Below are 21,920 nucleotides of genomic sequence, written 5' to 3'. Positions count from 1 at the left end.
TCAAGCTCGTCACATATCAGTCCCTCCCCGTGTGGGAGCGGTTATGCGCCGAGAAGCAGTATCCGCACGTCAAGGTACTTGACCGCTTCGCTTTCTGTGTGCACCATAGTCGCTTTCAGAGCTTCGTTCGACTAACATTCGTTCATACCGCACGCAGGATGAGAATTGGAGGCGGTCGTTCATCAACGGACACAAGGTGCAGCTTCTCAAGAGGTGGCGAGACCAGGAGCGAAAGAGAGAACAGAAAAAGCTCTTCAACGAGGGCATGGCCGAGGGTTACTTCATGCACGACTTCGACGTCATGGACAGGTTCGAGGAGGAGAACGGCGGCGCCAAGAAGAGGAACCCGTGGAAGGACGGCGATCCGGCTGCGGCGGCAGGAAGCAACTACTACGGCGTGGGCCAAGACGGCCTGCAGATGCCACCCCAGATGTGGAACTGCTGCGTCCTGCAGTAGTGGCGCGTGTCGTCTCGAGCCATCATCGCGCCCTTGCCACACACACACACACACAGCGCGTACAGTTCCACCATCTCGCACGCGCGCGTTGTGTGCGACACTTGTTATTCTACGTGTACAGAAGTTCAAAGAGAAGAACAGACTAAACGCCCTAATATTCACAGCCCTCCCACAGGTTTCGTGATGATCACTTAGTTCTCACGAGTGTTGTTTGTTTGGTGAAGAAGCCCATCTGCAGTGCGACGGTGGGTAACCTGAAACTGCACCAATGGCTGCCATCATTTTTCCCGTGTGTCGCACGCGCATGTCATCACCAAGGTGCGTCCCCTTCATCATGATGACAGCACTGACACTCACCACGAATTTTCCTCGCCTACTGAAGGCAGAAGCGGTGTGCCCCGGGGGGCGCAGACAAGGCAGCGTTGGTGCCGACGTGCGTGCATCAAGACACCTCCCCTCACTTGATTGTTTCGTTACAGGAAGCGTGGGATGTACACGCCAGAGAGCTGTAGTAGCAGAAGAGAATGTGTATCTCGCTGAGTTCCTCCCTCCCCCAGCCTCTCGTCCCGCTTTCGCTCTCCTTCCCCCGTCTCTTCGGCCGCTTGCCTCGGCGGCATCAACATCATGGTCGTCATAGTCGTCGCCGTCGTGATCTCCCTGCTCCAGGTCGCGAAGACCACCAGCCTCCCGCCTTGCCCTGAAGTCTCGCTATCTCTCCTCCTTTTTCTTTTCTCCTTCCCCGTTTCGGACCGAAGCGGGCGGCGACCTCGGACCGACCCCTCACCGGCAGTTCGTGTGGTTCGTTACCGGCCTGAACGACCAGCCGCGATCTCGGAGATTGCAGGCAGAACTCACGCACCGATTTTTGGATTTCAAAGAATGTGGAATCAAAATTACGGTAAATAGTTTGAAATCCTTTGGAGAGAACGAGGGGAGACGAGAGAGACGAGAGTGATCCTCGCCGCGCGTGCGCCTGGAAGCAGAAAGAACCGCGGTTGCACGCCTCGGTGCGTGTGTCGGGTCGCTCCTGGCCGCACAGCCGCCCAGCTGCGCGTCTCGATCCGCGGAGAGCGAGCGGAGAGCGCCAGCCATAAAACGGCAGCACGAAGGCGGCGCCACCCATCAGTCACTTCTAGACTTCTCTTCGACCCACGTCTCGCCGTACCGCAGAGACACCCTCAACCAACGACCGACTAAATCAACAACACCCAAGGAAAGAACGAACTCGCAGCTTTACATAGACGACTCGTCAGCTAGCGGGTCAGCAACTTCATCTCTCCACACACTCACACACGATGACCGACCACCACCCACCACACACGGCGTCGGTTCCGGAGGAGGAGTATGAGGATTCACTCATGGAACGATGGATTCGAAGGGGCGTGGACCTACTCGTCCCGGCCTCCATGTCCTCCTCATCTTCGACTCCCTTCTTCTCTCCTCTCCTCTTCATCTCCTTCCTCGACAACCAAACGAACATCACCGCCATCTTCGGTGGTAGCGGAAACCGATGAAGACCTACGACTGAAGTGGCTCGTTGTCATCCTGACCACCAGCCTCTTTCTCTGCTTCCAGCTTCTCTGTCTCCTCTCTTTCCTTTTCTCCGCATCTTCTTCATCCATCTTCTACACTTTCACATCCCCGTCTTCGTCTTCGTCGCTGTGGGTCGTAGCGGCCTGCGCGATGTCGATGGCCATCGAGCTGGGCCTCGTGTGGACTCTCTACGTCACCCGCGACCTCCCCCTCGTCGCCGCGGGCCTCGCAGGCGCCACCAACGCCTTCATCCTCTACCTCGCCCTCATGGGATCTGGCGGCACCCAGCTGGGCTCGTCTGATCTCTTCGCCTGGCTCATCTATGGGCCGCTCCTGGTCTTCTTCGTCTGCGGCGGCCGCAGCGGCCTCTACGCCACTGCCGCCGTAGCGCTCCAGTCCATCATCTTCTCCACTTCCTTCTTCTCCACCGCAGCCCAGCTCCACTCGAGCCTTGGTGCGTCATTTCTTCTACTACTTCTGCATCTATGTGTTCTGTAAAAGCGCATGAACTCACCACCTACATCATCAACAACATTAACATCAATGCAGGTCCGGTGCTCAAGGTGGTGAGCAACGTGACGGCCCTGGTGTGCATCGGCGCACTGGCCTACGCCGGCGAGCGGACCCGCGCCCGGGCGCACCGACGCCTGCGCGCTGTCTTTGCCCGCTGCGAGGAGGCCCACGACAAGCTGCGCGATGCCAGCGAAGCCAAGCAGAAGTTCCTGGCTAACATGTCGCACGGTACGCGGCCCTGTCTTCTCTCATTTTGTCTATGTCAGACCGCCTCGCGCCAGCGTGTCGAGCTCGCAGCTACACTTCTCTTCGGCCAATTGCCCGTCACTTCTTTTCTTGTCGACAGAATTTAACGTGTTCTGGGCGCGTGATTGGATATCAAAATCTCCGGAGATACAGTGCAACATTTTTTATATCTCGCTTATAAGTGTGATCCACATATATCTGATCATTATCTTACTGATATATATCTTCCTTCTTGTTCGACAGAATTGCGGACCCCGTTGCATGGCATCACCGCCACGGCGCTGGAGCTGCTCGATACGCTGTCGCCGCTCGACAAGGCCGCCCGTGAGTGCTGCCAGCTGATCGCCGAGTGCGGCCGCCTCATGCGCTCGCTCATCGAAGACATCCTCGACTTTGACCAGCTCGAGTCCAACCGCCTGCTGCTCGACAAGCTGCCCTTCGACGTCGTCCACGAGGTGGAGCGCGCCGTGCGCGTGCTCGCCGGCGCCGCGGCCAAGAAGAAGATCGAGCTCGACACCTCGACGGCCGACGTGGCCCACCCGTCGCACGTCGGCGACCCGCTGCGCTTCCGGCAGATCGTGTTTAACCTTCTGTCCAACGCGATCAAGTTCACGCCTGACGGCGGCCGCATCCGCGTGTCGGTGGCCAACTCCGATGCCAACCCCGAGGAGGTCAACGTGGAGGTGGCCGACAACGGCATCGGCATCGGTCCCGACCACCTGCCTCACCTCTTCATCGTACGTTCACACCTCGCCTTTTAATCAAAGCACCAATCACCAATCACTTACCTTTTTGTCATTGGTCCACTCCAACACTGCAGGGCTTCTCGCAGGAGGACAACTCGGCGCGAAGGCGCAACGGAGGCACGGGCCTCGGGCTGGCCATCAGCAAGAAGCTGTGCGACGCCATGGGCGGCACGATCGCGTTGCCGCTCGGATCCCGGCAAGGGCTCGACCTTCCACTTCACGGTCGTGCTGCCCGTGGCTGCGCCCGCCGGCACCACGACTACCACGACCACCACAGCGGCCACCGCAGCCACGGCGTCGGTGGAGCCCACTACCGTCGACGCTGAGCAGCCCGCCGCGACCCAGGAGCCCACCGCCGTCGCCGCCGAGGCTTCGCAGTCTCCGGCCGGCTCGGCGCCCGGCTCGCCCGTGAGCCCGACCAGGCCGCAGACCACAGGCCTGCGCTCGTCGACCTTCATCCCCTCGCCGCTGACCGTCGCGCCGGCCAAGTCCCCCATCGCCGACTCGAGCCTCCACGGCGTGCGCGTCCTGCTCGTGGAGGACAACCTGGTCAACCAGAAGGTGGGCGTGCGCATGCTGGCCTCGCTCGGCTGCAGCGTGCAGGTGGCGGTCGACGGCGAGGAGTGTCTGCGCATTCTCGCGGCGGCCGACCGTGACGACGACGACACCGACGACCGCGGCTTCGACGTGGTGCTGATGGACTGCCAGATGCCGGTCATGGACGGGTTCCAGGCCACACAGCGCATCCGCGAGCGCGAGCACAAGCTGACTCCGACCAGGCGGCCGCTGCCAGTGATAGCACTGACGGCGTCGGCCACGAAGGAGTACCGCGAGCAGTGCTTCCTTAGCGGCATGAACGACTGGCTGGCCAAGCCCTTCACCAAGGCCAACCTGGCCCACATGCTCCGCAAGTGGGTCCGACCCACGCACGACTCCAACACCGCCAACAACAGCAGCGACTTCAACAACGCGGCCAGCGGTCTCGCCGCCAACGCCATCACTTGCACATAAACATATTCAACATATTGACACATAGTATATTCGAATACAATATTTGTATACAACAACAGTGTTGCACCGTCACGGAGCGTGTCATCGCCCACACTACCGCAAAGGAAAGGAAAGGAAAGAAAAGAAAAAAGAGAGGAAAAGAGCACAAGTTGGTAGATGCGCAGATCTAGTCAGGTGCTGTTGCGAGCGACTACTACCGGCAGGGCAACAAGTCGGTTGTTGGTGGTTCCTCATCGCACGGCCATGTCTTCTTCTTCCTCCTCCTCTGCCAAGAAGCAGCACCAGGTTGTGCATCTCCCCAAGGAACACAAATTTGCCATCACCTTCGAAGATGGAGGTATCGCCCCAGCCCTTCTTTCGTGTGCTGAAGAAGTCACATTTTATTTATTTATTACGTCTTGGGTGCAGACCAAGCGTTGCTCGAGTATGAGGAGCGGGAGGGCGGCAAGGTGTGGGACTTCGTGCACACCTTTACGCCACCGGCCAAGCGTGGCCAGGGTCTCGCTGCCCAAGTCGTCAACGTACTGCCCACCGCACACAACATACGCAACACACGCACACCTGCACGCACACGCACACGCCCAAGACACGACACTACCGACGACACACGCGTGGACGGGAAGTCACTGGTTGATGGCGTGCAACAGGGAGCGATGGAGCATGTGAAGCGGGAGGGCAAGGTGAAGGTGGTGGCCTCGTGCTGGTACGTGCGCGACGACTTCCTACCGCGCCACCCCGAGTACGCCGACTGTCTTCTGGCCGACCACTCCGCCAAGATGTGAAAAAAAATCTTTAAAAAATCAAAAATAAAAATACGCGGAACCTTATTTGTCGACTACCTTGTCCGCACAAACGAATAATGTTCGTCGGCAGCTTCGGCACCCACAAGACAAAAACTTGTGCGCGCCGATACAAGGACAGGTGAACGTGAAGATGGAGGGAAGAGGGGTGGCGCTGCTGCTTCTTGCGTTGGCACTGGTGGCGTTAATATGCACGACGGAGGCAAAACCCACGACGAAGAGCTACGCCGAGTGGCAGCGGTCGCCTTCGTTCCGCCTGAGCGTACTACTCCGCCGCGGGGGCACGCCCGGCGCCGTCGACTCTGGCTCGTCGGCCCACGAGACGTGCGTGGTGCTGGCGGCCGACTACGGCCAGCCCCATCGCGGCCTCACCGACGCCCACCACGTCCTCCTCTTCACGTACCACCCCGTTAATTTATGTTTTAAATATAAATAATTTCAATTAATTTGTATTTATATTGATTTGATTATATTTAATTATCTAATTCTTTTTTGCAGGCGGCCCGAGGCGTACAGCCACGACGTGGAGCAGGTGGGCGAGGACGAGGCCTCGCGGGGCGAAGTGCTGGACTTCTACGGCCACACGGAGGCGGCGGTGATGGCCTTCGCGCGCGAGCGGCTGCCCTGCCTGGCCCACGCGGACTTCACCGCAGTCGCGCCCCCGCCCGCCGCCGCCGACTCCGATCCTGCCAACAAGGACGAGATCCTGGAGCTGGTCAAGAGCGGCCCGCCCGGCAACCGCATCGACCTCGTCTTCATGGTTCTCGCACACGACACACGCGCACCGCACGCACGACACACGACACGCGCACACACGACTCACGCATAGATTGCTGATTGGTCGGCCGCGCAACAGGGCGACGGCTACACCGAGTCGGAGCGGGAGCGGTTCGTGGGGGACATGAAGCGGCTGGTGCAGGACATGTTCGCCTCGACCACCTTCGCGTCCCACCTCCCGCTCTTCAACATCTGGGCCGTCTTTCGCCCGAGCGTCGACTCCGGCATCGGCTCCGGCGGCAAACCCAAGGTTGGTGTGTGCGTGTGTCGTGTGTCGTGTGGTCTTGTGTCGTGTGTCGTGCGTGTGCGGCGACATCTAACTGTGTGATGATGATGACAGAACACGGCCTTCGGGCTGTACCGTGATGGAACGGAGCTGCGGGGCATCTACACGTCTAAGCCTCAGGCCGCGCGCGATGCCTGCCGTGAGGTCGGCCCCGATGCCTGGTACGCGTGTGCATGTGTGCGGTCGTGCGTGCGTGCGTGTGCGGTCGTGCGTGTGCGATTGTTGACCAACACATAAAATGCAGCGACTTCCCGACGCTCATCGGCAACGACGACTACTATGGCGGGCTGGGCGGCGAGTTCACGATCTCCACGCGCTCCCTCACGAGCGGAACCATCGTGCTTCGCCACGAACTCGGGCACAACCTCATCTACGTGGGCGAAGGTGCGCGCATGTCGATTGAGCTCCCAACACGCCACGCACAACTGACGCACACGCCGCACACACGTACCACCGCACACGCGCGAAATGACACGCAGAGTACGACGGCGGAACGGCGTACTTTGGCGTCAATCACGCTCGATCGCTCGGCACGGTCGGGTGGACCCACTGGCTCACCAACACCTCGAAGCCGCTCGTGGCCCAGCAGTCGAAGCTTCTCTTGCAGCAGCACGCGTGGTACGTAGACGCGTGTGTGCGTGTGCGGTGTGCGCGTGTCGTGCGCTCATCGATCGATGTGCGAATGATTGAAAGGTACAATCTGAGCCGCGCGCCGTTCGAGATCAAGTTCGATTCGGCGGGCAACTACAAGCGGTGGCTTCTGACCTACTCCATCTCCGGCGCGCCCACTGCCGACTCGGTGCGCATCACTCTCGACGGCAAGGAGCTCCCCTTCAACAGCGCCGGTACCCACACAACACGACACACGTCACATGACACGACACGCACAGCACGCGACACACACGACACACACGCATGCTGATGTGTGCGATACAGGTACGCTGGACCGCACGTTCACGTCGATCTTCAGTGACGAGGGCTTCACGCGCGGTCCCCATGTGCTCAAGTTCGCCGAGGGCAAGAAGCCGGCGGCTGGCGGCAGCGGTGGCCGTGCGCGGGACGGCATCATGCTGCAGCTCTGCAACTACGTCCTCACCGAGCTCATGGACGAGGACCACTACCACACCGAGTTCGCCTTCCCCGTCAATGTGTCGTACACACGATTCTATTCGCTAACCGCACTCGTGTGTCGTGTTGTGTCGCGTGTGTGTCGTGCGTGTGCAGCCCTCTTTACATCGGTACCGGCTGCTACAGCATTGGTTGGGTTGGTTGGTGACAGACAGACAGGCAAGGACAACTTCTCACCGGTTGCTGTGTCGTGCGCGCGCAGGAGCGTACAACACGTACAAGCTCGGCGGCTCGCTGGTCGGCTACCGGCCAGACCACGAACGCTGCCTCATGCGCAACATGTCGTCGCCTCACTTCTGCGTTGTTTGCCTGGTCCGACCCTTCTTCCAGTGTCGCACGCGCGTGCCGTGTGTGTCGTGTGTGCCGTGTCGCGTGTCGCACTCACGCCAACGCTTGGTGGTGCGGCAGGAGGGCATGTGGCTCAACTTGCTGTCGCGCATCTCGCTCATCGACAGCGTCAACGTGACCACCGACGCCAAGGTCGCCAGCGCGGTGCTCCACGCCCTGCCGCTGGGCCAAAAGCGCCAGCCCGCTGCGACCACCACCGACGACGCGCCCACGACGGGCGAGCGCTACGTGCTGACGTGGCTCCACAACGGCCAGGAGCAGCCGGAGCTGCAGGACCGGTTCGAGTGGACGCTGCCGCTGGAGGCCGCGCGGGGCCGGTGGGTGGCCAAGCTGCACTTCCTCACGCCCGAAGTGCGCTACGACCCCAGGGGCTACACCACGAGCACCCAGGCTTTCTCCATCTGACCGATATTTATCTCAGCAACCAATCGCTCTCGATTTTTTTTTACATTAGCATTTTTTTATCATTGGCTGAATATGAATATATTTTTATTTTTTTAACTTTCAACCAACCAGCTGGTTGCCCTCAGCCCAGGACCCTGGGGGTCTCAGCTGCGTAGCTTGAGGAGCGAGCTCCCCTTCTTGCCCTTCTTGTGGTCCTTGGCGGTACTCTTCTCCTTCTCCCGCGCGAGCGCCAGTTCCAGCATGGCCACCTTCTCCTCCAGCAGCTTCACCCTGTACAGGGCCGCTCCCTCCTCTTCTTCCTCCTCCTTTCCTTCTTCTTGACCAACCGCCTTTTCCTTTCCTTTTTTGTCCGTCTTTTCCTTTTTCTTTTCGTCGCTTTCGCTCTTTGCCGCTGGTTCGGGCTCGGCCTCGGGCTCGGCCTCCTGGCTGGCGGCCTTCTTGTGGGCCTTCTTTTCCTTTTCTCCTTCTTTTCTTTCTTCTCCTTCTTGTTGGTCTTCTTCTCCTTCTTGGGCTGAGGCTCTTCCTCCTTGGGCGGCGCGGCGGCGACAGCGGGGCTGGGCTTGGGCGGAAACGCGGCCGACATCCGCAGGAGCACTGATCGTGGGTGGAAAAGAGAGGGCCGGGTGAGTGAAGCCTCGCGAACACGAAGAAGAGAGAAGAAGAGAGAAGAAAGAAAGAACGAAGACGAAGCGGGTGGTCTCTGGGGGGGGGGGCGAACCGATATCGCGCATTTGGCCCATATCTTCCAGCTCGTGCTCGTGGACAAGTCTATGGGTGTGGTGAGTTGAAGAATGAAGAAGAACGAAGAAGAAGTGTGGTTACCCGATGGCGGTGTCGTTGAGCTCCAGGATGTACTCCTTGTCATCGGTCTTGCTGTGGACAAAGTCGCTAGAGAAGGGAATTGCAAGTGTGAGCGAGCGCACACTGAGCGTGGCGCGGAGACACGGGGGCAGCGCCGTACAGCCGCAGATATCAAGGCCGCCCCACAGCTGCGCGCATTCGTCGATCCACCTCTGGTACCGGGGCGTCATCTCGATGTCCTGTTGGGGGGGGTCAGTCAGCCGTGGTTACGACGACGCACGACACGCACACGACACCACCAACGACGTGCACGGATCAGGGGCGGCGTGTACCTCGATCATGGACATGTTGCCGACGTTGCCCTTCCAGTTCATCGACACGCGCTTGAACACGCGGTAGTAGGGGCCGATCTTCTGGATGCGGCCGTCCCAGTCCCAATCGATGAACGGCTGCACCTCACAAGCGTTGAATTCATCAGCCGCACCGCACTCGCACGAACCACGACACGACACGACACGACACGACACGACACGACACGCGATACATGACACACGACAAACCTCGACAGTCACGTAATCGCCTGGAGTGGAGCAGCAGAGGGCGTTGTCAGAGCTGAGCAAGCGTGATGATGAATGGAGGCCGTTTGGGGGGAGGAAGTACCGTGAAGAGCGCAGAGAGAGCGGAAGTCCGCGAACGCTTCGCTGTCGTTCAGCTTCGCCTTGCCGTAGCCTTTATTTGTGTTTATTTATTTGTATTTATATTATTTTAGTAATCAACGCCAGGGTCATTGGGCGAAGGTCGTGGGCGTACCGGCGTGCGCGTGGCCGACCTTGCCGACGATCGGGAAGTCGGGCGTGATCAGCATCTCCCTGTGGTTGCCGTACAGGGTCTGCTCGATCACGGGGAAGTTGTCCTTGCCCAGCCGCCTACACACGACAAGCACGACACACGCACGACACACGCGACACACGAGCCGTTCGCACGACACACGACACACACGACACGCACGACACACGGCACACACGACACACCCAGCGAATTAGCTTCACCTCATAGGCTATGGGCGGCGAGACGCACTTTTGGATCTTGCGCAGCTCGCCGAAGACGGTGGGCCGCTCGAGGCACATGTACGCGCTCAGGAGCGAGTTCACGCTGCCGAGGCCGGCGTGCATCATCGCGAACAGCTTGTTGCGGCTGTCCTGGCCCTGGATCTGGGATGTGAGCACAACTACCCGCACACGCGCAACACACGCGCAACACACTACACACCACACGCCACGACACGACACGACACACGCTAGACGAAGCACACGCACCTTGATTCCTCGAGTGACGCTGCGCAGGAGAACAAAGTCGACGGTGATGGTGCGGTCGGTGGTCTGCGGGGTGTCCTTGAGTGGCTTGGCCGCGCGGCGGAGGGTGGCCACCACGCCCGCGTCGCTATAGGAGATCACGCTGATGTCGTCCCACTCGGCCTGCTCCACCTTCAGCTCCTCGCCCTGTGCGCCAAAAGAACCAATTAAAAAATGAAGTAAAATTAAAACAAAGAAATAAACAACAGCTCAATGAAACTGAACTGTTCACAAAACTACTTACGTGTAGTTTGGCGCCGGCGAAGATCTCATACCAGTTGAGGTTGGCTTGGCACTCGACCACGAGCAGCGTGCGTTCCATTGTGCGGTCGTTGTCAGTGTCTGGAGGTAACTAGTTGTATGCCGTCAAACCTATTCTTTTCCCTTTTTCGTTCACATTCTTTCCATACCAAAGGGCGAAAATGTTTTTCCTCTTCTTTTCACTCTTCGGCAATGTCCGTTAGTCCCAGGAGCCCAACCCCGCGCCTGGAATGTCAGCGGTTGGTACAAGGTGCCGCAAATTATTGTGGGTTGCTGGGAGTTATGTCCCGGAGGCGCAGCACTCACGGCCAGGCCTTTTGACGCCGTCACGGCGCCACGTCTTGTCTTCTTATCCACGCCCACCTTCACACCACAGCACACATAACAACACACCGACTGAAGATGTTGGCCCGCCGCTCCTCCTCTGTCGCTGCCACGTCTGCCGTCAGGCTCACGTCTTCGACTGTCACTGCTTCCGGCCTTGTCCGACCGGCTGCCTCCGCCACTGCCGTCATCTCCAGCCGCAATGCCTCCACCAAGGTAAGGCCGACACTGTCAATTCAACAATCAAACACTATGATCGTCCATTCGCTCGCAGTCGCTTGAAAATCATACCGAACCGTTGACGCAATTTGCGCTGACGTTGATGCGTGCGCACAGAGCAAGGCCCAGCAGCTGCGCGACATGCTCACGTCGAACCAGCTCGAGTACATCATGGAGGCCCACAACGGCCTGAGCGCCAAGATCGTCGAGGAGGCCGGTTTCAAGGGCATCTGGGGCTCTGGCCTGTCCATCTCCGCCCAGCTCGGCGTCAGGGACAGCAACGAAGCGTCCTACACTCAGGTTCTTGAGGTACAGCTCGTCGTCTCTTCATCCATGATTCTACTTTCAAATCGCATCTTTTTGACACTGATTTCGATCTTTCATTCTACTCGTGTAGGTCCTCGAATTCATGAGCGACAACACCTCGATCCCCATCTTGCTTGATGGCGACACTGGCTACGGCAACTTCAACAACGCCAGGCGTCTCATCAGGAAGCTGGAGCAGAGGGGCGTCGCCGGTGTGTGCATTGAGGACAAGCTCTTCCCCAAGACCAACTCGCTGCTCGAGGGCGTGAGCCAGCCCCTCGCCGACATCGACGAGTTCTGCGGCAAGATCCAGGCCTGCAAGGACGCCCAGAAGGATGACGCCTTCTCTGGTACCCTCTACCTCCCATCTCTGTCCTCATTCAATTTTCTTTTCCATTTCCATTTCTTCTTCTTCTTTCTACTTCTTTCGATTCGCTCGACACGAGCGAGTCCACCATGGCAAACACACTTTGGTGCACAGGATGACACGACAAAGGGGCGAAATATTACGACCCCGTCGTGTAAGTGTGATCGTACACCCATTCAAGTTGCCTACAATGACCCGGAGTGCTGGGGGTCCTCACTTACGCGGGTCGCCGTTCCTCCATCGGCGATCCGCTGGACCTCTCCTCCTACATTCCCTCTTTCTCTCTTCTCTTCTTATCTTGATCGTCTTGTTCATGTTCACATCCGAGTGAGTGCTGGTTGCTGGCTTGCTGACGCGTGATGTGTTTGATGGTTTGATTGTAGTGGTGGCCCGCTGCGAGTCGTTCATCGCCGGCTGGGGTCTCGACCACATGATGCAGAGGGCCGAGGCCTACTCCAAGGCCGGCGCCGACGCCATCCTGTGCCACTCCAAGCGCTCGGACTCGTCCGAGATCCAGGCCTTCATGAAGGCCTGGAAGGAGCGCGGCAACAAGACCCCGGTCGTGATCGTGCCCACCAAGTACTACACCACGCCCTCCAAGGACTTCCAGGACTGGGGCGTGTCCCTCGTCATCTGGGCCAATCACAACCTCAGGTAACGTTCGGGCCTTGCATGTGTTGTAGTGGTAGTAGCACGCGCTCATCTCATCTTTCACAAACACAACAGGGCGAGCGTGGCGGCCATGCAGCAGACGTGCAAGCAGATCTACGCCGATCAGAGCCTCATCAACGTTGAGGGCAAGATCGCGCCCGTCAACGAGGTCTTCCGCCTCCAGAACAACGCCGAGCTCAAGGAGGCCGAGAAGAAGTATCTGCCCAAGAAGGACAAGAAGAACTGAGCTGCCAGCCACCACCGACAACAACACATCGTCACGACAGCGCGGAGTGAGGAGTGAGGCGGAAGTGAAAGAGAGAGAGAGCGGATCGAGAGGGAGGAAAAGAGAGTCGTGTCGGGAGGAAGGAGGAGCGGACGAGGAGGAAGGAAGGAAGAAAGAAGAACACGAGAACCTGTAAAGAGGCACCGAAGACATTGTTGTGCGAGAGCGAGGAGGAGGAAGAGGAGGCCGGAGAGGAGACGCCAGTTGTTCTCCCATTGTTGTATAAAGACTGTTACAGCCACCACCATTTCATCACCTTCATCGCCTGCTGGCTCTGATCGGCACCCTGGAAAGGTGAGAAAGAAAGCAGAGAAGCGGAAGACAGTCTCACCTCCTCGTCTTCGGGTGTAACACCGCGCCGGTACTCTGGCGTTCCCAGCATTCCCACACTTACGTAGGAATGTCAAACATTTTAGAGTGCATAGAAGTGCCATTTTTTGAATATTTTAGGTGACCGGAAGCCCACAACAACGAAGACAAGGGTAGGTATGACCAACCGCACGGGGACAGGACTCGGCGCAGAGCACACACAAAGCATCAATAACAAGACCTCGCCGCAGATTTGAGTGCGGATCTACCAAAGAGTCACAGCCACAACCGCACAATCTCACAAATGGCGGACGAACAACCTCAGAACGGCCTAGGACCCGAGTCAGAAGGTATACCCGCTGTTGGCGCGATTGATGCAAGATGCGCACAAGATCAAGTGATTACCTGTAAAATGGATGGGATCGTCCACGGACCAGGCGGCCTAAAAGAATCGAAATAAGGATTTTTTTTAACACCTCTCACGCATTGCGCTCCTTGCCCTTGTTATTCGATAAACTTAATATTTATTATCTCATACAATTATTTTCCTACTTATTTATATATCTTCAAACCTTTTGTGTTCATTCTCGCAGGCCAGCAGAACGGAGCGGCCAACGGTGGTGTGCCCCGCAAGGGCAAGAAGGAGGCCTGCATTCTCGGCGTGGGTCGCGCCGTGCCGCCGCAGGAGGTGCCCACGCAGCAGTACCTCGACTTTTGCATCAAGTCGCTCCAGCTCGACTCCCAGCCCAAGGTCGTCGAGGCCCTGCAAAAGGTGCGCGCGGTGTCGTGTGTCGTGTGTCGTGTCGTGCGTGTCATGTGTGTCGTGTGCCGTGTTGGCTGACGAACTGTGTTCGGCGAATTCAGTTGGCCGATCGCTCCGAGATTCACACGCGCTACTTCTGCTCGGCGGATCCGGTGAGGCCGAGAGAGGAATGGAAGATCCTGCCCCAGGACTTCCCCAACTCCGTGCCCACCATGACCGTGCGCAACAAGTGCGTACTCACCACCGCACGACACGACACGACACGACACGACCAACGACACGCACGGCACTCATGGCACGCACACGACACACTCATTTCAGGGCTTACTGCGAGGAAGCGCCCAAGCTGGCGATCGAGGCGTGCAAGAAAGCGGTGGCGGATTGGGGCGGCGACGCGAAGGACATCACCCACATCATCTCCGTTTCCTGCACCGGCGGTATGCGCGCACACATTACCGCTTCGTCGTGTCGTGCGTGTCGTGTCATGCCGCGTTGTGTCGTGCGTGTCGTGCGTGTCGTGCGTGTCGTGTCGTGTCGTGTCGTGTGTTGTCTCACTCGCTCGATTCGGCGGACTCCAGTTCAGGCCCCCGGTATCGAGTTCTACGTGATGGAGGAGCTGGGCATCCCGCGAACGGCCGAGCGACTCGGCATCAACATCATGGGCTGCTTCGGTGCCTTCAGAGCGCTCGCCACCGCCAAGGCCCTCGGTACTCCGCCACCACACCCGCATCCAGGCCTCGCGCGTCGTGTGTGTCGTGTGTGTCGTGTCGTGTTCTTCTTCTCATTTCTCGTGTGTGTTCTTCTTTGGCAGCCAAAGAGGACGCGAAGAATCGAATCCTCATCGTTTGTACAGAGATCTGCTCCATCCACTTCCAAGGTATGGCACACGCACCACCGCACACGCACACGCCCGCGCGCACACGCATGTATGAGCTGACATGGGCGTGGTGTGCAGCTGAGCTGTGCCTGGAGACGTTTGTGGGCAACGCGCTGTTCGGAGACGGGTCGGGTTCGGTGGTGGTGGGCGCGCGGCCGACGGAAAAGGAGAAGACCCTGTGGATCATCGAGGGCACCAAGTCCCGCATCCTCGAGCACACCCCCGAGCTCATGACCTGGGAAGCCTCCGACAAGGGTTCGTCTCGCGTGCACACCGCGCGTGTGTCATGCGTGTGTGCCGTGCGCGTCGTGTCGTGCGCGTCTGATTCGGTTGGTGTGTGTTTGGTGTGCGCGCGCGCACGCGCAGGTTTCTTGATGAAGCTGTCGCAGAAGATTCCCGACTCGCTCAAGTCGCAGACGCCCGATTTTGCCGACCAGATCCTGGAGAAGCGCTGCGCGTTCTCCGAGTGCGGCTGGGCCATTCACCCCGTACGCTCTTCCTCCTTCCCCCCACCGACGACTTCCCAACGGCACTCATTCGACCGTGTGCGCGTGTCGTGTGTGTCGTGTGTCGTGTGTTGCGTGTGTGCGTCGGTCTCGTGCAGGGCGGAAAGTCGATTTTGGCGGGCATTGAGCAGGTGCTCGGTCTCCAGAGGTGGCAGACGGAGTGCTCCTGGGAGGTGCTCAAGAACTACGGCAACATGGTGCGTCGTGTTGTGTTGCGCGTGTGCGGTGTGTGCGGTGGCGTGTGCGCGTTGTTGGGCGGAGCGCGCGTGTGTTGTTGGGTGAGTGGCAGTGTGTCTGACTCGTGTCGCGCGACAGTCGAGCGCCACGTTCCTGTTCGTGCTCGACGAGCTCCGGAAGAAGAGGCCCACTGAGGCCACTGCCCCCTGGGTTGTCGGCATGGGGTACGTCCTGCCACCGACCACACTCACCACTGCGACCGCCCACATCGTTACCGTCTCACTCATCCACCCACCCTGCGACCACAGCTTTGGCCCCGGATTGGCGCTCGAGGGCGTGCTCCTGCGGTACCCCGAGGACTCAGCACCCAAGGGAAGCGAGTGAAGCCAAATTCAAGGAAGTGGGTGATGGTTTTAGTTGTCGCAACTCCCCCTGCGTGCTGCAGAAAGGTTCTACAACGCGAGATGGTTGACTACGCTGGCGCGCGGGAAAGCTGCCATAGCTCACCGAACTTTTCAGTCCAGCTGTTGGCGCGCGCTGGTTTGCAGCTGATGTCGAGTTCTTCGTGGTGGATCTCGCTGGCTGCCCAGGTGTAGTTGTACGACCCCTTGACAACCAGGAAGCAATCCACGACCATGACCTTGAGGTGCATGAGGCCCGCTTCAGTTCTGCCTTCCGACATACGTACCTAATGGAGAGTGAGAAAGAGCCCAGGGCGGCGACGAAGAGGTGGCTGTTGAATACGGAGATTGACCCCTGCGTGAGGCGCGTCATCGCGTGTTGCATCCGTGGGGTCTTCTTCCATTGCGAGAGGTCGACAATGACCCACACTCTGACGCCGCGGTCATGTGCCGCCAACAAGGCATCAACGATTTGTCTTTCCGTAAAACGTGTAGACCAGGACGAAGATGGACTCAGTTGCCGCCTTGATGGCGTCGACGACCTTGGTGCGAAGGTCGGCGGGCGTCACGAAATCGCCCGTGAGGGGTTTCAACCGTTGCTTTAGTTGCTTTAGACGCTCGAATGCCTTCTCGAGCGCTCTTTCGTACGCCGCCTCCCGCTCCGCTTCCTCTTCCTGCTCTTTTCTCGCCCACAGTTCGTAGATCATCGCCTTCTTTGATCAGTCTCCAGCTCCGACTCTAGTTCGTTGGGAGGGCATATGTGGCCGCAGTCTATCTCTTCCACGTGAGCCACCGTGTAGGCATCCGAGAGGACGAAGAAGGCGGACACATAGACCGTCACGCTGAGGTTGGGGTCTTTGCACCCCGGGCAGTTGATGGTGGTTCCCAATCAGAACAAAGACACACTCTTGACCAATAAAAACTTTGCGAAATCTTCAAATTATTGGTGACGTTCTCGTTTTTGCTCAGCTGTCCTTGGTGGTACGCTTGGTTTTGGAGTGGTTGCCCGATCGCGAGAAGAAGCTGCCCTTGAGCCCGCCCGACGTTCTAAGCTTGTCCTCCTCGGCGCTGCCACCTTCGCTTTCGCTCTCGTTTTCGTTCTTTCCCTCGCGTTCGTCTTCCACGCTGCTCGTCGGGGTTGAGGGCTGGTCGTCGCCCTGGCTGGCCACCAGCTGTGAGCTGCGCGGCGAGACGATGCTGAGCACGCTCTTGACTCGGGCCAGCCCCTGCGACATGCGCTTCGACCGCGACTTGCCGCCCGACTTGGGCGAGTCTTCGCCGCCGGCACCGTCGTCGGTGGTGTTGGCCGCCGGCGCCGGTGCGGGCGTGGATGCGACAGCAGACACGCCTTGCGGCTCATGCTGGGGGCACGAGGCCAAAGCGGCGGCCCGCGCTTCCTCGAAGTTGACATTCTTGAACAGGTCCATCACGCTCTGTCGCTTGGCCACGTGGTACGGTGACGATCTGCACAACAATCAATCAATCAAACGAGTTCACAAGACGCAAAAAACAAAAACAAAAACAAAAACAAACAAAAACACGGGACGGGAAGTACGTGGGGCGCGGTGGGAGGGTGACCGCGTTGCGGGAGGCGAACTGGCGACACGCGGCCTTCATCTCCTTCATCCGAAGGGTTGCGGCCGCTTTGTAGACGTCCTGCGCGCAAAGACGATGAGTTATTCAAAGCACGCACGCACGCAAAGAGTTCCAGGGGGGGGGGCAACCTGAACGTTGTCTACGGTGAGGCTCATGTTGCCGGAGTAGAGGTAGGACAGGACCTCGATGAAGGCCTCCCGCGTCGTCTCCGGAATCACGTACGGCCCCTTGGGATCCATTCCCGAGGCCGACGTCTGGGTGAACAGCTTGTCAAAGAACGAACTTCGCGTTCGAATGATGGCCCGATGCCCGTAGATGATCTGAACATACGATAACCACTGTAAGTCGTGTGTCGTGTTCCGTGTGTGTCGTGTGTCGTGTGCCGTGTGTCGTGTGTCGTGTGTGTCGTGTGTGTGTGTCGTGTGTCGTGTGTCGTGGGTTGTGTAGCGTGCGTACCCGCCGGGTGGAGGTGTCGCGCGAAATGAGGAATTGCACGTCGTGGTCCATCGGATTGTCGACAAGCTTGTGGAGACGCCGGCACACGGCCTCGCGCCGCACCACCGCCTGCAGCATCTCCTGGTCCTTCCGCACGGCCTGCTGGTCCTCCTTCCTCAGCAGCGTCGCGGTCGCCGTGTTGTTGCTCGCCAGCTGCTTCTTCCGGGTCTTGCGCGGCCTGTCGGGCGACGACGATTCGTTCAACGGCTCGGTGTGTGGCTCGGTCGTGTGCGGTGGTTGCTGTTGCGCGAAGAAGTCGCCCTCCATATCGTTCATCCGCTTGTAGATGACGGAGAGCCGTCGCTGCATGAAGTGCATCTGCTCGACGAACTCAGAGTCGGCCGCGGCGGACTCGGACTCGGAAGACTCGGAGGAGTCGTCGTCGGCCGCCTCCCGGCTCAGCTTCGCCTTGGCGTGCGCGAGCCGTCGCGCCACGTTCTCGCGAAGCTGCACTGGTTCATCCACTCTCTGCTGCTGCTGCGGCGGCGACTCTTCGCTCTTTTCCGTGTTGTTCTTCGCTTCGCCCTTTAGCGTCATCTCGTCTTCGTTCTTTTTCTGGATCTCGTTTTCGTTTTCGGCAGTTGCGGCAGCTTCGGCGGCCGAGGCCTGCACGATGGTCTGGAAGTCCATGCTCAGGTTGCGTCGATGCAGGCTGAGCCCGAACCCGGAGCCGCCTCCGCCCTCCGCATGCTCCTCCTTCCCCCGGAAACGCGGTCCGCGCACCGTGTGATACATCCGCTTCCCCGCCGACAGCCGCTTCGGCACCTGAGCCCTATCCTTCGCTGTTTCGGCGTCGCTTTCGCCTTCGTTTTCGCTCTTTGGCTCCACCGTCGTCGGCGTCGGTGTCGCTTTCGTTGTTTCTTCTTGATGTTGGGCGGCCAGCGACGACTTGGCCGTCATGACAGTCTCCTCGCTGGTCGTCTTGCGTATCGGCCGCGTGCCGCTCGTCTCGGCGTCGACGCTGCTGCTATTATTGCTGTCGACCCGTTCCCGCACGCCGATCCTTCGCTTGGGCGGAGTGTCGGTACCGCCGCCGAGGGCGCCCGCATTGCCCTTCCGCTCCTCCTTGCGCCACACCGTCTGCGAACGCGAACCCTTTCGCTTGGCGCCGGGACTCCCAATCTCGCTCCCCGTCTCGCCCCCGCCTTCGCCGTGGCTTTCCTTGGTCGCTGGCGGCGCGCTCGGCCTTGCCAAAGCTCTCTGGTGCGAACTTTGGCTCTGGGTCAACCGCTCGGCCTCGGGTCGCTGCGCCTGGGCCGCTTCGGAGGGCGGCCTCGGGCTGTTGATGTCGCCGTAACGCGGGCTACGCGACGATGTCGGCGAAGGGACCTTGGGCGGCGGTTTCTGCAGACCAACTGCGTAAGCCGGTGCTCGCAGGGCATCCACAGAGCATAGAGTCATCGTCAGAAGGGAATGCGCACCAGGTTGAGCGGCGACAGAGGGGGCATGGAGTGGTAGGTCGCGTTGCGCGGGCTGACGGACTCAGCGGCCTCCTCGGGCGTCTTCTCCTTCTTGCGCAATTCGTGCACGTAGGAGTCGAACACGAGAATGTCGAGGAAGTCCGCCTGCACCTCCGACTCCGACCTGCACAGAGAAACGTCGTCAACAGCCATTTCCCTCCAACACATGTGTTGTCGTGCGTGCTTCGCGTGTGTGTCGTGTCGTTGGTCGTGTCGTGCTGTACCGTAACCTTCCATTTGGGTCGTCCAGCCTCTGGCTCTTGGATTTACTCTTCCTCGCCCGCAGCTTGGTCTCGGCAATCGCTTCCTCCAAGCTACAGTGATTGTAGCGCCACCAACAGAAGAAGAAGAAGTTAGACACCGTTGTGCTGCTTCGATCGAGCCATTCAATGAACGAAGCCTTGTTCGCGCACAAGGCTTGAAATCGGCCAATAAAATGGTGGAAACAAATAAAATAAAACAAAACAAAACAAAAAGAAAGGAAAGTAGTGCGTACTTGACGACCCAGTTGTCCCTGACCTCTGCGGTGGGCGCGAGGATGAGGTGGGTGCCCAGGCTCGTGGTGTGGATGACGAAGGGCCACTGCCAGGCATTCCTCGGTAGCGGCTCTTCGCTGGCAGCGCCGTGCTCGCCCGACTTGTCCTTCTTGTCCTTCTTCGTCGGCTCTGCCTGCAGCAACAGCTCCCTCGCCGGCCGCTCCTTGGCCAGCTCCTCCACGAACTCGATGTCGAGTAGTCTGCAGGTGGTTGGTTGGTGGGTGATAAGTTGTCACGCCAGACAACAGCAACAGTTGTGGCCAGCACGAGGTGTCGCGTTAGTGATGTCGACACGATCGTGCACAGGGTGCGGCGATGCAAATAAATATAAATACTTTGTAAAAAGATAAGCCACTCACTTATGTTTATAATTATAATCATTTGTTTTTACGTAAATAAGTAAATAAATAAAAGTACAAGGGAAGCGACGGAGAAAAAGTGGGGGAGTGCGCACGGGATGGAGCCCTCGGGACCACCGGAGGACGAAGATGAAGCGGCAGAAGAAGAGGCGTTGGCGTGTTCCTGCTGGGAGGTGTAGTATAGAAGTACTCCGGCATCGCGGTCCAGCGAGAAAAAGAGCTTCCTGAAGAGGCCGGCCTGCTCCTGGTGCTTGGCCTTCTTGGACGAGGACGAGGACGAGGAGGGCTTGGGCACCGACTGTTTGAGGAGGTAGCCGTCGACCGGCTTCTTCCGCGTGGCCAGCATTTTCGATTCAGTGTTGAGAGCAGGCGGAGTGAGGTGTCGTCTTCTCTCTTTTTTCTTTCGCTTTCTTTCTTCCTCCTCTTTCGTGCTTTCTCTGGTGTGGTGTTGGCTTCTATGTGGTGGTATGTGGTGCTCAGTCCGGGCCTTTTCGGTTATGTCTCTGTCACACCGCTCGAGGCTCAAGAAACAAGGCAGAGGGTTGCGCACAATGATGGTGCTCACCACCCAGCCAATTGGCGCTGTCGACGTGGCTGTTCGTTTTTTGTGTCCAAAGGCTGTCTTTGGCTCCGGAGGGTGGTGGAACGATGGCCGGGGATGAGGCCCTCCTCACGCTCACTCTGGCTTTCTGGTTGATCTTTCTTCTACTTGGGCAACAATAGACGAGAGTAGTGCGAGACGATACGTGCTGGAATTTGTTGCGCCAACCACAAAGAGGATCGACAAATCCCGATAGGTGGCTAACGTGCCGACGTGAATCCGCCGAGGAACATTACAAGAACTATCTTACATTGCTGAGAACACACTTGTGTCACCTGGCGGGATTTGAACTCGAACCTCAAGGAGCTGTAAGATTTCGGCGGAAGGTTCCTGGAAGCGTTGGCGGTAACGGTTCGCGCATATTTGTAGACAAAACCCCTTAATCCCCCTATTTTGCCAGGCATGCCAAATCGTCAAGGCTGCGAAAGAGCGCTTGTTGTCTTCTGAATCGATCTTCACTTCACCTCGCCCCTTCGCACCCCACCTCCGCTGTCCTCTTCAGCTTCCCCTCCGGCACCCACTACCCAGCACTTTTAGACGCGAGACGAATCAAACAGCTACTTCTCTTCGACGCGAATCGAATCAAAGAGAGAGGTAGGCTGTTTTCTTCATCTCCCCTCAGTTCAGGAGAGCATTTATGAGTTGGCGCCCTAAGCACAAACCGATCCTCGTCTACCACTTCTTCCTCGGGAACCCTTGAGTTCGGCTCTGCCTCTACACAACACTCATCTGCAACAACATCTACTTCAACACCTTCTACTTCCCCATCTCGCGATACTCGGAATGGGAAATCTTCCTTCGGTGACCGTCCCCATCAAGGAGGAGCGCCGCCCGACGAGTGTCCGAATGAGGAACGTGCCTTCGCAGCCCGCTTCCATCCCCGCTGCGTCGGAAGAGGACGAGCCCCCTCCTGCCCCTACGCGCGCAATCAGCATTCCCTCATCTGCCGTGAGCACCGCTCGCCAGTCATCGCCGCCCAATCCGTCGGCACAGCAGCATAGACGTCGCAAGAGGGGACCAGGG

At 58.7% G+C, this 21,920-nt stretch overlaps 10 protein-coding genes across 10 annotated transcripts; 7 read left to right on the top strand and 3 right to left on the bottom strand.

The window, feature by feature from the left end:
• Window positions 1–158: 158 nt before the first annotated feature.
• ACA1_144950 (uncharacterized protein) lies at window positions 159–641 on the top strand (the record flags this gene model as incomplete). Its single annotated transcript, XM_004332859.1, has 1 exon — window positions 159–641. The coding sequence occupies one exon, from the start codon at window positions 159–161 to the stop codon at window positions 639–641; it is 483 nt and encodes a 160-aa protein (XP_004332907.1).
• A 1,499-nt stretch (window positions 642–2,140) lies between these two features.
• ACA1_144940 (ATPase/histidine kinase/DNA gyrase B/HSP90 domain containing protein) lies at window positions 2,141–4,506 on the top strand (the record flags this gene model as incomplete). The annotated part of the gene is made up of 5 exons (XM_004332858.1): window positions 2,141–2,444; window positions 2,540–2,731; window positions 2,993–3,486; window positions 3,570–3,720; window positions 3,773–4,506. The coding sequence occupies 5 exons, from the start codon at window positions 2,141–2,143 to the stop codon at window positions 4,504–4,506; spliced, it is 1,875 nt and encodes a 624-aa protein (XP_004332906.1).
• Window positions 4,507–4,749: 243 nt separating this feature from the next.
• Window positions 4,750–5,288, top strand: ACA1_144930 (acetyltransferase; the record flags this gene model as incomplete). The annotated part of the gene is made up of 3 exons (XM_004332857.1): window positions 4,750–4,843; window positions 4,915–5,027; window positions 5,154–5,288. The coding sequence occupies 3 exons, from the start codon at window positions 4,750–4,752 to the stop codon at window positions 5,286–5,288; spliced, it is 342 nt and encodes a 113-aa protein (XP_004332905.1).
• Window positions 5,289–5,439: 151 nt separating this feature from the next.
• On the top strand, window positions 5,440–8,250 carry ACA1_144920 (IgA Peptidase M64 protein; the record flags this gene model as incomplete). Its single annotated transcript, XM_004332856.1, has 11 exons — window positions 5,440–5,705; window positions 5,805–6,066; window positions 6,163–6,333; window positions 6,424–6,530; window positions 6,614–6,753; window positions 6,849–6,987; window positions 7,063–7,214; window positions 7,306–7,522; window positions 7,594–7,607; window positions 7,700–7,800; window positions 7,906–8,250. The coding sequence occupies 11 exons, from the start codon at window positions 5,440–5,442 to the stop codon at window positions 8,248–8,250; spliced, it is 1,914 nt and encodes a 637-aa protein (XP_004332904.1).
• A 143-nt stretch (window positions 8,251–8,393) lies between these two features.
• On the bottom strand, window positions 8,394–10,725 carry ACA1_144910 (Synapsin, ATP binding domain containing protein; the record flags this gene model as incomplete). Its single annotated transcript, XM_004332855.1, has 11 exons — window positions 8,394–8,809; window positions 8,969–9,018; window positions 9,073–9,138; window positions 9,238–9,290; window positions 9,384–9,500; window positions 9,612–9,631; window positions 9,712–9,780; window positions 9,862–9,977; window positions 10,129–10,262; window positions 10,368–10,550; window positions 10,648–10,725. 11 exons carry the CDS (start codon window positions 10,723–10,725, stop codon window positions 8,394–8,396), a joined length of 1,302 nt encoding a protein of 433 aa, XP_004332903.1.
• Window positions 10,726–11,066: 341 nt separating this feature from the next.
• ACA1_144900 (phosphoenolpyruvate phosphomutase) lies at window positions 11,067–12,038 on the top strand (the record flags this gene model as incomplete). Its single annotated transcript, XM_004332854.1, has 4 exons — window positions 11,067–11,204; window positions 11,325–11,507; window positions 11,605–11,863; window positions 12,010–12,038. 4 exons carry the CDS (start codon window positions 11,067–11,069, stop codon window positions 12,036–12,038), a joined length of 609 nt encoding a protein of 202 aa, XP_004332902.1.
• Window positions 12,039–12,313: 275 nt separating this feature from the next.
• Window positions 12,314–12,778, top strand: ACA1_144890 (phosphoenolpyruvate phosphomutase; the record flags this gene model as incomplete). The annotated part of the gene is made up of 2 exons (XM_004332853.1): window positions 12,314–12,534; window positions 12,607–12,778. 2 exons carry the CDS (start codon window positions 12,314–12,316, stop codon window positions 12,776–12,778), a joined length of 393 nt encoding a protein of 130 aa, XP_004332901.1.
• Window positions 12,779–13,430: 652 nt separating this feature from the next.
• On the top strand, window positions 13,431–15,833 carry ACA1_144880 (uncharacterized protein; the record flags this gene model as incomplete). Its single annotated transcript, XM_004332852.1, has 11 exons — window positions 13,431–13,476; window positions 13,720–13,898; window positions 13,991–14,118; window positions 14,211–14,326; window positions 14,468–14,596; window positions 14,701–14,766; window positions 14,845–15,021; window positions 15,133–15,254; window positions 15,371–15,469; window positions 15,588–15,673; window positions 15,758–15,833. 11 exons carry the CDS (start codon window positions 13,431–13,433, stop codon window positions 15,831–15,833), a joined length of 1,224 nt encoding a protein of 407 aa, XP_004332900.1.
• Window positions 15,834–15,921: 88 nt separating this feature from the next.
• On the bottom strand, window positions 15,922–16,557 carry ACA1_144870 (phospholipase D/transphosphatidylase; the record flags this gene model as incomplete). Its single annotated transcript, XM_004332851.1, is given in 3 exon segments — window positions 15,922–16,117; window positions 16,138–16,326; window positions 16,340–16,557. The coding sequence occupies 3 exon segments, from the start codon at window positions 16,555–16,557 to the stop codon at window positions 15,922–15,924; spliced, it is 603 nt and encodes a 200-aa protein (XP_004332899.1).
• A 258-nt stretch (window positions 16,558–16,815) lies between these two features.
• Window positions 16,816–20,642, bottom strand: ACA1_144860 (PH domain containing protein; the record flags this gene model as incomplete). Its single annotated transcript, XM_004332850.1, has 9 exons — window positions 16,816–17,314; window positions 17,406–17,506; window positions 17,575–17,766; window positions 17,903–18,637; window positions 18,665–19,285; window positions 19,363–19,525; window positions 19,626–19,715; window positions 19,898–20,137; window positions 20,392–20,642. The coding sequence occupies 9 exons, from the start codon at window positions 20,640–20,642 to the stop codon at window positions 16,816–16,818; spliced, it is 2,892 nt and encodes a 963-aa protein (XP_004332898.1).
• Window positions 20,643–21,920: the final 1,278 nt, after the last annotated feature.

Source organism: Acanthamoeba castellanii (genome assembly GCF_000313135.1).
Source record: "Acanthamoeba castellanii str. Neff unplaced genomic scaffold scf7180000084710, whole genome shotgun sequence".
In the NCBI taxonomy this organism is placed as follows: Eukaryota; Discosea; order Longamoebia; family Acanthamoebidae; genus Acanthamoeba; species Acanthamoeba castellanii.
This window is presented reverse-complemented; position numbering and strand designations above follow the sequence as displayed.